The sequence below is a fragment of the Lampris incognitus genome, chromosome 1 (genome assembly GCF_029633865.1).
Source record: "Lampris incognitus isolate fLamInc1 chromosome 1, fLamInc1.hap2, whole genome shotgun sequence".
Classification (NCBI taxonomy): domain Eukaryota; kingdom Metazoa; phylum Chordata; class Actinopteri; order Lampriformes; family Lampridae; genus Lampris; species Lampris incognitus.
In genome coordinates, this window is record NC_079211.1 from 140,655,464 (window position 1) to 140,671,917 (window position 16,454).

The window sequence follows — 16,454 nt, forward strand, 5'->3', positions numbered from 1 at the left end:
ATATATATATATATATATATAAAGATTTATTTCGGGCATGTAAATAAGCAGGATACAGATAACACATTGCCAATGATCTGAAGTGATCAACAAATCCACTCATCAAACTCAGCGAACAGATCTCCGTATGCATCTGATTATTTGTTACATGTTCGAGAAGGAGTAGGCGAAAGTATACACTTGTTTTTTCCCTACCGCTTGTGTCGTTATATGCCTGTTAGGAACTGCGTTACCCACAATCCTAGACGTTACGTTGCGGGCTAGTGACGTGCTGAGGTCAGAGGTCGGGACGTACGCGCATGGAGTCTGGCTCGTGGGATAAATAAAAGCTTCGGCGTGAATTTGGAGGTGTCGGGTCCATTCATTTGTTCAACAAACAAAACACCTTCTCACCTAAAGTTAATTCAGCTACTATACATTTCAAACTCAATGTCTGGAGATAAATAAAACTTAAAACAGATTGTGTGTGTGTGTGCTTTGATATTGAAAAGAGCTGACTTTTCAAAAGATGCTCATTTTTATCTTTTTATAAAAGAAAACTTGTAACTTTGCATAAGGGCCCCTTAGGAATACAAGAAGGTTATAATATAGTCACGGAACATTAATCTGGAAACAGAGCCCAAACTGCTCTTGCTTAAGAGTGAGACAACAATCACGTCCACAACCGACCCACACTGGGGAGAAATCCACCTGCCAGCACTGAGGAGGAAACCAGCAGCCTTTCCCGTTTTAAGACAAAGACATTGTGCAGCAATATCAGGCCAGTCTCCTGAGACGCTGATAAAAAGCAATAAGACCGATAAAACATGTAAAATAATTCCAAAAGAACACACAAGGGTACACAAAAGGCTTTTTACTGCAGTAAGAAACTATACACAACCTGTGTAACACAATGCTCCATGACAACCAATTAGGTGTATTAGTAACATTTAACAATTCACAGGAAAATACTTTTATACCAGTGTAACATACACCGAAATACTCCAAGAAAGTTGAATTAGTTCATCTGGACACAACGTTTATTGAACCGATTCGACTTCCTTTGATTTTCTTATCTGGATTATCGAGCATGCATAAAGACACACCAAAATACTGTTGTTGTTTTTTTGTGATGCATTCAAATTAATTTTCCCAAGAAAACTCTGTTCCATATCCCCTCCACTTTTGTCTACCATCTACTTTGAGAGCAGAGCTGAAACGAAAAAGACGAGCCAAGCCCAAATGTTAATTCAAGATGACGGGATGAGACTGTAAAATGAATTGCACATAGATGGAAGGGGGGGGGGTTATGTCTTTTTACTTTACATACACGTGAACATAATCAAAAGATTTGGTGAGAAAATCTGTGCTACTTCTCTCCAGATTTCCTCAGGTTTGTAGGCCATAGGACCCTACGGTATTAAAAGTGGCAGCTACTGGTATCTTGTCGCAAAAAAAAATGTCAATTTCGTTAAAAAAAAAAGCCTCATTGAAAATGAATATTTTTCACATTTAATTTGTTGATGGAAAAAATTAAATGCAAATGTATTCCTACCCTCATATGTGAGTTTATATAGCACCTTTTAAAACAAAGTTGAAGTGCTGCACAAGATAGATACAGAAAAAGAAAAATCACAAATTACGGCCCTGTTACAGGGAAGGCAAGTTGGCAGAGATGGGTTTTGAATTTTCTAAAGCCGTTTCTGTCGCTACAAACATACAGCAGGAAAAGGAGGCATATAAATGAATATGAGCTTTTTCTCCTGATTAACTTTATACCGCAGTTTCTTCAATCTACACTACATCTTGATTATTCTGTCTAGATTTAAGACTTAATTCCTTAATTTGTCTTGATTTAAGAACTGCGGGTAAGAAATGGCGTAATTTTGGTACAAAAATTCAAGATGAATGAATACCAACCAATACACACTTGAGTCTTCATTCAAATGAAATAAAAAATTAATCCATCCGGCCATTATCCAAACCGCTTATCCTTACAAAAAAATGTAAGACTTGCTAAAATCATGCCTTTGTTCAAGAAAAGTCCAAATAAGAGATGCATCTTTCTGACAGGGCCTCTAGGGCTCCTCGGCATGACTGCATTTCACCTGGAAGCAATCTTGCATTGAAAAAGAAAAGAAAAGAAAGGAAAAGAATTAAAAACAGGGGGGAGATGTGGGCAAACATTTCTAATGTGTCAAGTGGAGAAATGCATCACATTTTCAACAAGTCCTTTGCCTGCTAAGTGTATTGGCCGAATATACTTCCTTTTCCTTGCTCGTCTTCACGTTTCCATCAAGTCAGAAGACGAGTCTTTGAGTTTTGGTTTTTCTTTGGGCTCTGGCTGGTTGTTTACATCCTCTAGAAGCGAGAGGTCAAGCTCAGGCAAGGGGGGCCTCCAGAACTGGAAAGAGTTGTAAATGCAGTCCTCGTTTTCATTGTCACAGTTCACAGGAGCCTAAAAAGTGAGAGGGAGACAAATGTAGAGGTAATGGTTAATGTCCCAAGTACCTCCATCAAACCAACTTGATTTCACCCACTTTAGTACTAATAACGAAATAACACTTAAAAATGCTGACAACGTAGAGCCACGCTCGAACCATCGAGCTTTCCAGGGAACAACCGCGGACTCTTCTTCTATTGTTTCATCGTAATCTGATCAGGTAGAAGGCCTGCCTCCACGGCACCTCAAACGCAATACATGTAATGGGTGACATCTGGTGGACACTTACTGCTATTGCTACGGACACAAACGGCACCTGGCGTGAATTGGAAAAACTTTGTACTCCGTCGCCAACTTGAGAAAAGGCGTGCGGCGGGACCACGGACTCCTCCCGCTGGCGTTTCTTAAAGCTCGGACATGTGGCGGAGGCGCGACGATCATGGAAGCTTCCAGAATGCTGCGTCGTCGACACACCGTTTGACGCGCGGTTCCTGGGATCCCCGTCTGCAGCCTTGCGACCCGTCGGGGACGCCTGCGGTCCCTCCGGATCGTCGAAATAACACGTTCTCTCTCTGCAGCGGCCGCCCGGCAGAGCAAGCAGCGACGGCGGACCCACGCAGCCTGACGCACCCACGCTTTCCAGCTGCATGTCGCCGCCGCCGCAAAGGGGACGATGGTCTCTCTTGCGGGGGCCGTCGTGCAGCGCATCCTCTGCGCGTCTCTTTGGCATAGCTCGATAGTGGCGTCGATGGAGGCCGGAAGAGGACGACGTTCGTTACTCCCCCTCCTCCTCCCTTGGCTGCTGAGCTCGGCGGCACGCCAGCAAGCGACCGGCCGTGCATTGTAGTTTCCGCGTCGCCAATCACATCCGAGAACGGTAGTTGCGCAATGGATGTGGACGTATTTGAGCTCTGCTTGAGGTCGCCTACGCAGAGCCCTACGTCATGTCCTGCCCTACGTCACGGCCGACCGTCTGCGCGCTGTGTCTGCCCAGCTTTTAAAGGAACTTAAATAGCCTTTGGGTGCACGTTCAGCACGGATTTACCGTGCAGACTTCAGGAACCTGAGGACGACGCGTCTTTATCACCTGAGGCCACCGAAGAAGTTCAGTGTCTCCCCCTACAGATCCAGAAAGCCTTTTACTCTGGCGCCACTGAGGGCATCCCGGCAGGGTGCCTCGAGCCGCCTGCTATGGGAACTGTACCATACTGTACCACCGAACCCTCAAGAACCAGAAAGCCCTGCGGAGTGGTACGGTACCACCGGGTCCGCACTCGCCCCCCTACAACGACGTATACGCCAGGCGGTGCAGGGCGGGGAGAGTTATGAATTCCCATTACCCCGATCAGCCGCTGCAGTCAGGCAGCCGCAAGGGCCAACACAGACTCGGGAGTTTCTTCTCCCAGGCCACAAGGACACTAAAGACAACAACACAGTAATTACATCTGTAATACCACTGCCACTTTGCCTCAGACACGTTACTCATTCAGACTATTTGCACACTTCTGCTGGGTATAAACTGCACATTGTATTTATCTGGGTATACCTTATGTATACTCCCTGGATACTATTTTTTAAAATTTTACCCAAATTTTTATTGTATTTTTATTTTATTATTTTGTTCATTTCTCCTGTTTCAGTTTTGGAGTGGCCAAAACAAAAACAAAAAAAAATTTCACTGTACTTGTACATAAAGTATGTGACAAATAAACCTTGGGAGTCTTGAACTTGCATTACTTGGCTTTTACAGCAGTGCACATCGATGGTTTCCCAAAGCACGGCTCTACATTCAAACACACTTCTCCAAATTGCTCTTAGTGTAGGCCTTGGGCAATCTTATAATCACAATCTTACTTTTCAAGTTGTGCTTTGCATTTTTTTTGCCAAATGTCAAAGATTTCGAGGGCGAATTCCTTTCTCCCATTAAACTGACATACCGGTAAATACGCAAGCCCATCATTCAATACCTGCTTCTCCTTCGCTACATAAGATTTAAACTGACCTGTCTCATGAATTCAAACCGGTGCTTACAAAAGGTTATCTTCGAAGATTTTTTTTGTTGTATTTATTGTGAAATGTTAGTATAAACCGTCACAAGGGTGTAAGAACAAGTTTCAAACAACTTTTCCCTATTCTAATTTTCTACGTATTTTGGGAGTCTTTCAGAATTTGTTTATAGAAAAAAAAAAACAGTTGAAATAAACACCAGTTTAAGCTTCAAAGCAACCCGGTGATCACAACTGAGACGACAGTTCATGGCACAGTTTTTTGAAAAAAAAAAAAAGATACAAGGTGTACATGATCGAGGCATAAACCAGAATCAAACCTGTCATACATTCGTTCCCATTGATATACACGCTCATTTTGCCATCAGACAGTGAGAACCAACAAGACTGCAACAAGAAAAGTCAGGTTACTTATAACTGACTGAAAAACCATTAAGGGATCATTCCGATTTTTCACAACCTTTTGTCTTATTTGGGGCGTCCTGACGGACGACCTAGGCGAGGGGAGGTTGTTAGTTTTTGCCATCATGCTTTTCGATTACATCACACTTTATTCACCCGCGTCATTGTGAAGATCTTGATACACAATGAGTTCTTATGGTGCCGCGAAAGACATGTTTCAACAAGTACAACTCAATCTAATTAGCGAACCCACGTATTTGAAAGTGGGAAAAAGTGCGGGTGTTGCATTGCCGAGCTACTTCCTGGTTTCAGAATCAGAAAAGACTCATTGTAGTACCCATGAAATAACTGCCCAGCCAGTGCAATAGAAAAGTCATGGATAATGGGAAATTGTCTTACTGAAGCACTTCAGTATTTTTCCTTGTTGAAAGGACAGGCTTAAGGCTCCTAATCCGTGGCCTCAAAAGACACCACTGTAAAAAAAAACAAAAAACAGAAATATCCTTTAAAGACAGCACAGAGGAACAACTTGCCCAGTGGAAACCCAGATTTTTACCCATTTAGACTCATCAGAATCATGTAGAAAAAGGACCATATACTCTGCCAATTTAAAACATGACAACGTACATTTTGGGGTTATCCTGCACCCAAAAAAAAAAAAAGCAAGGGGGATTTGGGAGGTGATTTTCTCCATGAGATATGCATTAAAGCAGGAGTGAAAATAAAAACATCTTCTTAGTCTTTTGATTCTGTAGACATTTTTCTTTGCTTTCGTCATCTGATGTAATCTTAACAAAGAGCCACTTTCCTTTAAGATTTGTCCGTATCAAATGACTTTCTATCACGTCAGGCTGTCAGCTTCTCATCGTGGCGATTTAGCTGCTGATGGTGAGTTGTGAGGTTGCTCATCTTGTTGGCCATTGGTGTACAGGTGAGTGGGTTTCCGCGCCACAAAGAAGACACAGTCATAGACGTATTTTAACATAGAGCGGTCATTTTCTGTGTAAGTAGTCTGAACTGACTCTCTTTCCACCTGTGGGGAGAGACATGAATGCAATCAAGTCTGCTTTTCAAATCAGTCATCAGTGTGAAGTAACAGAGTTTGCCTTCCATGAGGAGTTATTGGGGAAGGGTGATTTGAGAGTTATACCTTATTTCAGTTATCATGCTGAGGCCATAATGAGGCCACTGCATGCTGTGCCATACCAGTGAGGAGTCATGTACATGGTTATTGTTTGTGTTTCCATAAGCGTTGGAGCTGAAATCGGGACTAGGACACCCCACCGAAAAAGTACAATGACTACAACAAATGAGGCCATGCAACGGCGTCCGTCTATGTAATGCATATGTGACGTGTCTCCTCCACTGACCACACAGATTTATATATTCTTCTTTTGTTTTCTGATCTAAAAAGACAAATATCTGCTTGCTGCAATTTCAGTACATGCTGTAGGATGAGTTCAGGATGTAATAATGGCGTCGTAAGATATCAACACTATCAGACATGGCGCCACTCTATGTAATGTGAATGTAAAACCAATCGTTAAAAGCTCCATGTGATAACTTTTTTTATGATAAAATATTAACTTTAACCGTTATTAATGTAATCGGGTTGATCGAGATGCAACGAAACATTAAACTTAACTTGAGACCCGTTGCTGTTGCCTATTCTAATCGTTGGTGTACTGGTAAGTACACTTGCGAGAAATATTAGTGTCGCACGGGAAGTGATGCATTTTCCGTAACATCCTGTTACCTTTAGTAGACACCAGAGGCCTGGTGGATGCTAATGCTGATTTGTCTGGTAATTAAAATTTTAATTTTTTTGTTCAGATAGTTAATAAAGAACACAAATTATCAACAACCAAAAAATTTGGCTTGTTTGTGTTGATCGACCGTGCATGCTTGTTTGTCTGACATCATCACAAGTGGAATTGCAGTATAAGAATGCAGCTGCATATTATGACCTGGGTATCGCTTTTGTGGCAAGTTATCATATGGACTTTTAAATGACAATGTCATTAAGTCCTCCCACCAGCACGATCTGGCCGCATTCAGCACGGTTGTCAAACTGTGTCAAAATTCAAGAAATGAGCATGGTTTAGGAACTATTCCAGGCCAAAGTGTGCAGTACAAACTCTGAAGTATTAGTAATGGTTACCTCGATGTGAAAGCCATATTTAATGATAGCTTCCCTGATGTCCTCGTAGCTCAGTTCAACTGAAAGTTCATTAGCCATGTTCTCAAAGTGGTACAGCAGAGGACCTAAGGAGAAACAAAAGGACATTTAAACCATAGGACATGCATAACTTTCTTATCAAGTCATTAAGGGAAAAAGTTTCTTTAGCAATTTAATATGTTTACATCCACTCACATTTTAAAAAATGTGGAAAAAAGATGTGGAAATCAAGAAGGTTGGGGGGCTGGCCGAAGGTGACAGTGCAGTAGCAGAATGCTGTGTCCCAGTCTCTCAGAAACCTACCCAGTGTTTAGCTGGCTAACACCATGTGTCACCTTTCTACATTGCTCATATTTTCTAGTCTAACTCCGGTGTCTTTGATGCCCCCATATGACACAGACAAATCTAGACGGGGCTGATCATAAGGTGTGTTTTACCCCAGAACTAAAAAAAAAAAAAAAAAAAAAAAGATTTTGTTCCTAAAAGGGCTGTGTGATATGTGGTCGTTACTGCGTTGTGCTGTGTGTGTGTGTGTGTGTGTGTGTGTGTGTGTGCATAATTTATCACCAGCGCAATCTGTTTTAATTCACAAGGGAAATATCGACATGTTTTCAGCTCAAAAAATGTAAAAAACAAGACTAGGTCAAAACCTAGTATATAGCTGGACTACCCGTGTATGGTTAATGTGCGGAATATTGGTCAAATTGTTACAGTAGACGACCTTAAACGCCCCTGGATGATGTAGTTTGCACCAATTTATTTTGAAAGAGCAACGGCCAATAGGGAAACTCCAACTCGGCCGTCCAACCAATGGCGAAACTCCATCACACACTCACTCACTCATGAACAACTGCATGTGTAGGGCTGGCCCTGCTGTTGCAGCCCAGCCAAAAGTTTACTGCCTCTTTAATGCTTAAGTCAGAAGTCTAATTAATATAAACCAGTTTTTCTGTCAAAGAAAGTTGAATCAGTTCACCTGGTCACAATGTTTATAGACAGAAACGTTTCATCCCTCATCTGACTGCAGGTATCCCCACTCTTATAAACAACACAGTTGCATAATGACCGAAACCAACGACCAGTTTCATATGCAAATAGGCTTGACCATTAACCAGTCTACTTTTCCCTTCACTGACTTACCCAGGTTAACCCAGACCCCACCAGGCTTAAGAATCTTCCAGATGGTTTCTACATAGTCCAAGACATTGTGAGCTGTGTCAATAAAGAAGCAGGTGGCCACACAATCCCAGGACTCTGAGGGACAAAAATAGATGGACAAAAACAGTATATATGATAAAAATACATTTACTAATTTTAACAAATTACTCTAGATAGTTGCCACTGAGCTGATATGATGTTACAGCAAACAATTTAGTGAACCTCGAGACAAAGAAAAATAATATTAGAAATGTCCATATTTAATTGGTTCACCTAGCCTGAACACTTGCCTGGCTCAGTGTAAACCTCCAGAAAATCCCCTGCTACCATGGAAAAGTCTGAATCAAGCGGCAAATCCTGGGGGTTGACATCAGGAAAGCTGATGGGACGTGTCTGGTCAGATGATTTCTTGTTGTTGCTGAACTGGTGGATCCAGGGGTACAATGTCAGAGAGTTCACCGTGTCACACCTGAAGATAGTGCTCTTTAGTTATAAGGGCAATTATAAAGCAGCGGTAGTGTGGATATCACCATCAAAGTGTTTGTAAAATGTGATGTGGTATTTTTTAGTGTTTGTAAAAAATTATCTACTTTTATAGCATTAAAACCAACTTTGAGTTACCTCAAGCACCATTTCAACTTAACTATATCTTTCCTACAACTAATCCAAACGCTTTTAGTGAAACATCAGGTGCATATTTTAAAAAATAGTGCAAGAATTACTTGGCTTTACAAAAGAACAATCAATAGCTTTAATGAAGATGAGCAGGGATACAGATTATCGTTTGGAATTGTGTAAACTAACCTAAACACACAGAGACACACAGAGACACACAGAGACACAGACACAGACACAGACACACACACACACACACACACACACACACCAACATTAGAATGAAAGTTCAAACTACCTGTTGAGAACAAAGTTTGAAGAGAAGAGCATGAAGAAGCTCCATTCATTGCCTTGGCAGATATAACCAAGTCGAGCGATCTCCCAGGCTAGACGGCCAAGGCCTGCACCTGGAACCAGCACGCTCACCTTAGACACATCGCTGTCATAACAAAATACAAGAGACATAGAAAACATGTCACAAACCTTATTAAGGTTATAATTTTGGTACAGTTACTTGATGCTTCTTTGTCCATATGCCTGTGTGTCTCTCACTATTGGTCACTTGGGAACAGTCTCTGGATCTCTCGGATAAGGGGCTGGTAGCAGGATTCTCTCTCAGCCTGGCCTGCCTCACTCCAGTCTCGGACAAATTGTTTGATTGTGGATTTCAGCTTGTCCATGTCAAATGTAGAAGAGGGACGCACCTTCCTTAAATCATCCTGAAACATGAGTAGGGGAAGACACGGTTGCCAAAATTGATCACGAACTACAACACTGCAAAATGTTTGGTATTATAATCCCTTAGAGGAACAAATATCATACATGAAATTTAGTAGACACTTTGAAAAAAGTGTCTTACAGAATCTGTCCACAGTTGTACAGTATTGACTGCATTTTTACCATAGGTGGCTGCAGTGGAAGTGGAAACTGTAAAGCATGACTGGTGCTTAAACATCTATGTGTTTGGGAGCATTTATGTCATGGTGACCCTCGCCTCGCATGCCTATATACATACACGTAGTACTCATGTGTGCTCTAGAGTATAGTGTCGCATTTACAAAACCAAATTACACAGGAATAGTCCCAAAATTAACAAAACAACACAGCGCAAAAACACTGGGTGCTCATCCACTTGTGTATTGTTTCTTTTTTCTGTGTCGTGTCTGTGTATACGTCTATGTTGCAAAATCTCCATTTTCCCCACTTCGATTTTGTTTTTTGCTGACGTAATGCTACCAGATCACCTTACCTACTTGACCAATCAGCACTGGCATGACAAATAGGTCCACAGACAATTTGAGAGCCTCTGCAAACCATGGTTACCCAGAAAGCCTTTCTCTGCATTGTAATGCAGAGACATTTACACATACTTACGCAGAAGCATGTCCCAGCCTTAACAGTGTAAGCATGGATCGACTTTTACAGTTGTCCGGTCGTCTCTGACGACTGGAATTTCCATGGGGCAACCAAGATGGAACATTTTAGGCGTCCTTTGGACAACTAAAAACAAGCTGTTGACACACAGTTGTATTAGCAAAATTATATTCAGCATCAGACCTGCAAGTTATTCAATAATTAATGTTATCTTTTCATTTGTAAGACACAACGTGTTTGCTCGGTGTCTTAAAAAAAAAAAACAGCAGCTGCTACTGCATGTTTGCTCAGCTTTGAACAGTAAGTTTTTGATGGACTATTATGGATCGTGTCATTTCAACGTCTGGATTTTAATTCACTCGCATTTCACGTCATGTCGCAAGTTTTGATTATCGATTAAATAAAAAACTGCAAACTTCTGAAATAAATTCACCTAATCGTCAGGTGAGAAACTAGCTAAACTTACCACCCAAATAATGTATTTTTTCTCTCAATAAAACATGCCGCTTTGCTCACAAAATGGATAGAGTAACATTTGAATCCTTCTACGAAACCATCTTTTTGATCTGTGCTGTGTTTTAGAGTTGAGATGGTTTCTGAAAACATCAAGTCTTTGTGTCCAATCATTCAACTGATCATTTGACTAGAATCATTTAACTCGTGCTTGCGGTTGTACACTTCTTTTCATATATATATATGCAATGACCTTTACTTTATTGCTTGATTCCATTGCAAAACACCTGCATAAAACAAAGTTTATTTAAAACTACTGTTCACTACTCTACATAAAAGAATGAATTCCTCATTGTGGTGGTTTGGCTCGGTTTTGTGTGGGATGACCTAAACTCTTGAGGGACGACCTCAAAATGAGCTCTTGGTTGCCCCATGTACAACTAGAAATTTTCCTTGAAATCAATCCCCGGTAAGTGCAATGCTCTTGTGTGTTCAGGCTATGTGCATGTAGTAGAAGTTAAGCAAGAGAGAAACCAAGAACGTAATTAACTCTGTCATTCATTAAGTGTATTCACCTCATACTCAGCCTTACCTCCTCACCATACGCCATGTTCTCAAACATGTGTAAACAGTTGAGAACAATAGCCTGCAAGATCTCCTGGTTTCTCTCAACACACTGACTGAGGCAGGTGAGGTTGGCCAGGACACCCGGCAGCAGCACCTGGTGGTGCTGCGGGAGGCTCCAAAACTGACGCTTGGCCCGGTTCACCTGTTCCAGAATATGGATCCTGAGAGAAGCAGAGTATGGATGGATCAAAATACAAGTTCACCTCCAAAGATCAAAATACCAGTTCACCGCAATAGAATAAAATCTCACCTTCATTCAACCTCACATATACAGTGCATTCGGAAAGTATTCACACACCTTCACTTTCCCCACATTTTGTTATGTTACAGCCTTATTCCACACACAATACCCCATAATGACAAAGCAAAAGATGTTTTGTAGAAATTTTTGCAAATGTATTAAAAATAAGAAACTGAAATACTGCATGTACATAAGTATTCACACCCTTTACTCAGTACTTGGTTGAGGCACCCTTGGCAGCGATTACAGCCTCAAGTCTTCTTGGGTATGAAGCTACAAGCTTGGCACACCTATATTTGGGATATTTCTCCCATTCTTCTCTGCAGATCCTCTCGATCTCTGTAAGGTTAGATGGGGAGCGTCACTGCACAGCTATTTTCAGGTCTTTCCAGAGATGTTCAATGGGGTTCAAGTCTGGGCTCTGGCTGGGCCACTCAAGGACATTCACAGACTTGTCCCGAAGCCACTCCTTCGTTATCTTGGTTGTGTGTTTAGGGTCGTTGTCGTGTTGAAAGGTAAACCTTCGCTCCAGTCTGAGGTCCTGAGCGCTCTGGAGCAGGTTTTCATCAAGGATCTCTCTGTACTTTGCTCCATTCATCTTTCCCTCGATCCTGACTAGTCTCCCAGTTCCTGTCGCTGAAAAACATCCCCACAGCATGATGCTGCCACCACCATGCTTCACTGTAGGGATGGTATTAGCAAGGTGATGAGAGGTGCCTCGTTTCCTCCAGACGTGACATTTGGCATTCAGGCCAAAGAGTTAAATCTTGGTTTAATCAGACCAGAGAATCTTGTTTCTCATGGTCTGAGAGTCCTTTAGGTGCTTTCTGGCAAACTCCAAGGGGGCTGTCATGTGCCTTTTACTGAGCAGAGGCTTCCGTCTGGCCACTCTACCATAAAGACCTGATTGGTGGAGTGCTGCAGAGATAGTTGTCCTTCTGGAAGGTTCTCCCATCTCCACAGAGTAACGCTGGAGCTCTGTCAGAGTGACCATCGGGTTCTTGGTCACCTCCCTGACCAAGGCCCTTCTCCCCTGATTGCTCAGTTTGGCTGGGCGGCCAGCTCTAGGAAGAGTCCTGGTGGATCCAAACTTCTTCCATTTACGAATGATGGAGACCACTGTGCACTTTGGGACCTTCAAAGCTGTAGACATTTTTTTGTACCCTTCCCCAGATCTGTGCCTCGATACAATCCTGTCTCTGAGGTCCACAGACAATCCCTTTGACTTCATGGCTTGGTTTCTGATGTGACATGCACTTTCAACAGTGGGATCTTATATAGAAAGGTGTGTGCCTTTCCAAATCATGTCCAATCAATTGAATTTACTACGGGTGGACTCCAATCAAGATGTAGAAACATCTCAGGGATGATCAGTGGAAACAGGATGAACCTGAGCTCAATTTTGAGTGTCATAGCAAAGGGTGTGAATACTTATGTACATGCAATATTTCAGTTTTTTTATTTTTAATAAATTTGCAAAAATTTCTACAAAACCTTTTTCACTTTGTCATTATGGGGTATTGTGTGTAGATTGACGAGGGAAAAAAAGGAACTTAATCCATTTTGGAACAAGGCTGTAACATAACAAAACGTGGGGAAAGTGAAGGGGTGTGAATACTTTCCGGATGCACTGTATACATCTAACTATATCTCCATACAGTTGGACATGGTAGCACAGGTACTACCACATATGCTGACACAAATGTGCATAACAGTTAATGGGACATGTGTACCAAAAAAAATCGAAAAGGACTATCCACCAGGGTTACTTGATTTAAATCCACTGTGGGAGAGGGCCAGAAAAACCTCACTGCATCACTAGTCAGTGCATAGCATTTTCTATCAGCTACACCGCATCTGTAAAGAAATCTTAAAATTGGTAGAGTACTGCCAAGGGAAACTATCAAAAAGAAAACATGTACCTTGAAATATTGCCGGCTGTTGCAAAAGATTGAAGAGAATCAACCTACCAAGTTTTTACTCAACAAAAAGTATTTTCTTCAACAAAGTTCGTTAACTACTAGGGCTAGGTTATCCGTTTCCGTTGCCATTAGCCAACGGTGGTGTTTAGTGCAACTAGAGTTAACCTAGCTTAGCCGTGTTAGCATACTTGCCTTTTGTTTAAAAAAACCCCGATATAATTTGACAAACTCCTACCTGTAATATCTGAACGCATCAACCACCTTCCAGAAGTGTTGCCTCTCCAGCTTGGCCTCCTCCTCCGGCGTATATTTAATTTTTTCTTTACGAAAACGAGATTCATCTTTTTCTCCCTCTGTGACTGACTCCTTTGTTATTTCGGCCATGTTGGAATTTCCTCACAGACCCATTCAGTCGAACGACGAACAGTAGTTCGCGATGATCGGCGGAATCATATTTCTATCCAAATAAAATGAGCACAGAAAATCAAGGCAGTTAATACATGTAGTATGATTTGCACATCCACTGTGGACTTACAAACGAGTATGACCGATCACGTCACTTTTCCTAGAAACAAATGCGTTCTTGTCCCGGCTCTGCACCATTGAGCAGACGCCCCCCCCCTAAAAAAAAAACTTTATTAGAACGAACAAGAGCAAAGGCAGAGCAGGCAGCGTTCATCTTCTTTCTATTTTTTTTGTTGCGGATGAAAGATCATACCGCCACCTACCGTACCGGAATATGTAGAACAGGGCCTCGCTAACAGTCTGAAAAACGTCCTATTAAACATTAAATATTGAACATTATTCTATTAAAATCTCCAATTATTCCTAATATCCCTTCCAGATCCCATCCTCGTCTTTTCTCTCTCTCACCCTTTGTTGCAACCTTACCCTTTCTTCATTATATGTCACAGTGCATTATTATGTGTTCCATATTTTCAGTTATATTACAGCGCGTGCATACTTGTGAATTTACCTTTCCCAATAGAAATAAAGTCTTATTTAAACCAGCGTGATCAAACCTTAATCTGGATAGAGCTACCTTCTGTCTTCTACTTCTCCCTTTAACACTCTGTGCTCTAACCGTCTTTTGTATTCTATGCATTACATACTTACTTAGTATGTCTATACATAATACTTACATACGTAACCTTACTGCCCTCATCCTATTTTTTTCCGCCAAAGTTCCAATATTTTCTTTTTGATTAATGCTTTACTTTCCCCTTTTCCAAATGGTATGTCAATTATATGCCTCATACTTAGTGATCATTTAGCCACCCTGTCTGTAAATGCATTACCCTTTAATCTCACATGAGCAGGAATCCAACAAAATTCTGCATCTATTCCCAATATTTGAATTCTAAACAAACATTGAACATTTTCAAATATAAGATCTTCCCTGGCTGACTTAATAATCTGTAAACTTAAAAGTACTGCTGCAGAGTCAGTCAGTACACAACATCACCCTGTCTGGCCTCAATTCTTCCACCCACTGAAGACCAACTATCACTGCCATCATCTCAGCTGTATAAAACGATAATTTATCCATAACTCTATTCCCTAAATGAATTTGAAATTGTGGGATGTATACGCCTGTTCCGATATGATCATTTTTGATCTTTTGAGCCATCGGTGAATATTTGTAAGTAGTTATGAAAATGATTCCATATACATTAGTTTGTACTGCGTTCTATTTCACTTTCCATTCAATCTTTCCTTAGTTCCATACTAAAACCGACTTTAAATCTGTTGTACTCCCAGCATTCATTTAGGACACTTTTAGTAGTATTTTCATCCCTACATCCTCTAAGACAAATCCAGTAAGCTAATGCCAGTTGGTCTCTTCTGAGCTCTAGTGGGATTTCTCCTGGTTCTACCAGCACAGCATTACTTGGCGTTGATCTCATTGCACCAATGCCAAGTCTCAAAGCTTTGTTTTGCATTATGTCAATTTTATATAAGTGAAATTTGGCTGCTGCTCCATAAAGAAAACACCCATAATCAATTGCTGATCTCATCACAGCTCCCCCCTCTCTATCTATCTATCTATCTATCTATCTATCTATCTATCTATCTATCTATCTATCTATCTATCTATCTATCTATCTATCTATCTATCTATCTATCTATCTATCTATCTATCTATCTATCTATCTATCTATCTGTCTATCTATCTATCTATCTATCTATCTATCTATCTATCTATCTATCTATCTTATATAAATAAATAAATATATATATATATATATATATAGCGTTTTTGCCGGAGACTGTCAATGGTGTTGATAAAAGTGCTCAACAAATGCGGAGCATAGACGGTTTGCGTTTTTTGTTTTTTTTTGGGGTTTTTTGTTTTCTTTTTCTTTTTCAGAAACTATCAATGGTGTTGATAAAAGTGCTCCGCTCCTCATTTGTTGAGCACTTTTATCAACACCATTGACAGTTTCTTGAAAATACAAGCGCTATTCCTGCCCCTTATCCTGTTGAGCACTTTTGAAGCCACCATGGGCCTAGTGAACTTTGGGATATTCAGCAAAGAACATACCAGCGCCCATGCAGAAGGACTTCCTGAAATGCCTCACACTGCAAAGACAGAGAAATTCATCTTTTTATATATATATATATATATATATATATATATATATATATATATATACATGTCTACTGCTTCAGGAGACCCCTGGGCCAACCAAGCCCAAAAGGCCTCCTCCTTCTTCAGCCTGACGGCTTCCCTCACCGCCGGTGTCCACCAGCGGGTTCTTAGATTGCCACCTCGACAGGCACCAATGACCTTATGACCACAGCTCCTACCTGCCACATCTGCAATAGAAGCTTTGACCATGGCCCACTCAAACTCCATGTCCCCAGCCGCCCTCGGGATACACGAGAACTTCTTCCGGAGGTGGGAGTTGAAGACCTCACGGACAGGGGCCTTTGCCACGCCAGATGTTCCCAGTTCACCCTCACTACACGTTTGGGTTTGCCAGGTCTGTCCAGCAGCCTTCCCCACCATCTGATCCAACTCACCACCAGATGGTGATCAGCTGACAGCTCT

The 16,454-nt window shown here is 41.4% G+C and overlaps 2 protein-coding genes across 3 annotated transcripts; both read right to left on the minus strand.

Moving 5' to 3' along the window:
* Nucleotides 1-838: 838 nt before the first annotated feature.
* LOC130118536 (uncharacterized) lies at nucleotides 839-4,386 on the minus strand. Its single transcript, XM_056286984.1, has 2 exons — nucleotides 2,712-4,386; nucleotides 839-2,437 (listed from the first exon to the last, which is right to left on the minus strand). The coding sequence occupies exons 1-2, from the start codon at nucleotides 3,150-3,152 to the stop codon at nucleotides 2,264-2,266; spliced, it is 615 nt and encodes a 204-aa protein (XP_056142959.1). The 5' UTR covers nucleotides 3,153-4,386; the 3' UTR covers nucleotides 839-2,263.
* Nucleotides 4,387-4,602: 216 nt separating this feature from the next.
* On the minus strand, nucleotides 4,603-13,961 carry carnmt1 (carnosine N-methyltransferase 1). Of its 2 annotated transcripts, none has more exons than XM_056290480.1 (8): nucleotides 13,635-13,961; nucleotides 11,202-11,397; nucleotides 9,335-9,501; nucleotides 9,081-9,221; nucleotides 8,458-8,585; nucleotides 8,150-8,263; nucleotides 6,992-7,095; nucleotides 4,603-5,863 (listed from the first exon to the last, which is right to left on the minus strand). In XM_056290480.1, the coding sequence occupies exons 1-8, from the start codon at nucleotides 13,781-13,783 to the stop codon at nucleotides 5,693-5,695; spliced, it is 1,170 nt and encodes a 389-aa protein (XP_056146455.1). In that variant the 5' UTR covers nucleotides 13,784-13,961; the 3' UTR covers nucleotides 4,603-5,692. The 2 variants fall into 2 exon arrangements, with proteins under 2 accessions (XP_056146455.1, XP_056146449.1); XM_056290474.1 differs by having other exon boundaries at nucleotides 8,458-8,636.
* Nucleotides 13,962-16,454: the final 2,493 nt, after the last annotated feature.

What these genes read in the sequence shown, in the direction of transcription:
- carnmt1 (XM_056290474.1), bottom strand. Translation starts at nt 13,783, where the DNA reads ATGGCCGAAATAACAAAGGAGTCAGTCACAGAGGGAGAAAAAGATGAA. An exon ending in GATGCGTTCAGATATTACAG is followed by an intron (nt 11,398 to 13,634) that starts GTAGGAGTTTGT and finishes TGCTTCTCTCAG; the next exon opens with GATCCATATTCTGGAACAGG. An exon ending in TCAAACTTTGTTCTCAACAG is followed by an intron (nt 8,637 to 9,080) that starts GTAGTTTGAACT and finishes CACTATCTTCAG; the next exon opens with GTGTGACACGGTGAACTCTC.
- LOC130118536 (XM_056286984.1), bottom strand. Translation starts at nt 3,152, where the DNA reads ATGCCAAAGAGACGCGCAGAGGATGCGCTGCACGACGGCCCCCGCAAG. An exon ending in TTGTGTCCGTAGCAATAGCA is followed by an intron (nt 2,438 to 2,711) that starts GTAAGTGTCCAC and finishes CTCACTTTTTAG; the next exon opens with GCTCCTGTGAACTGTGACAA.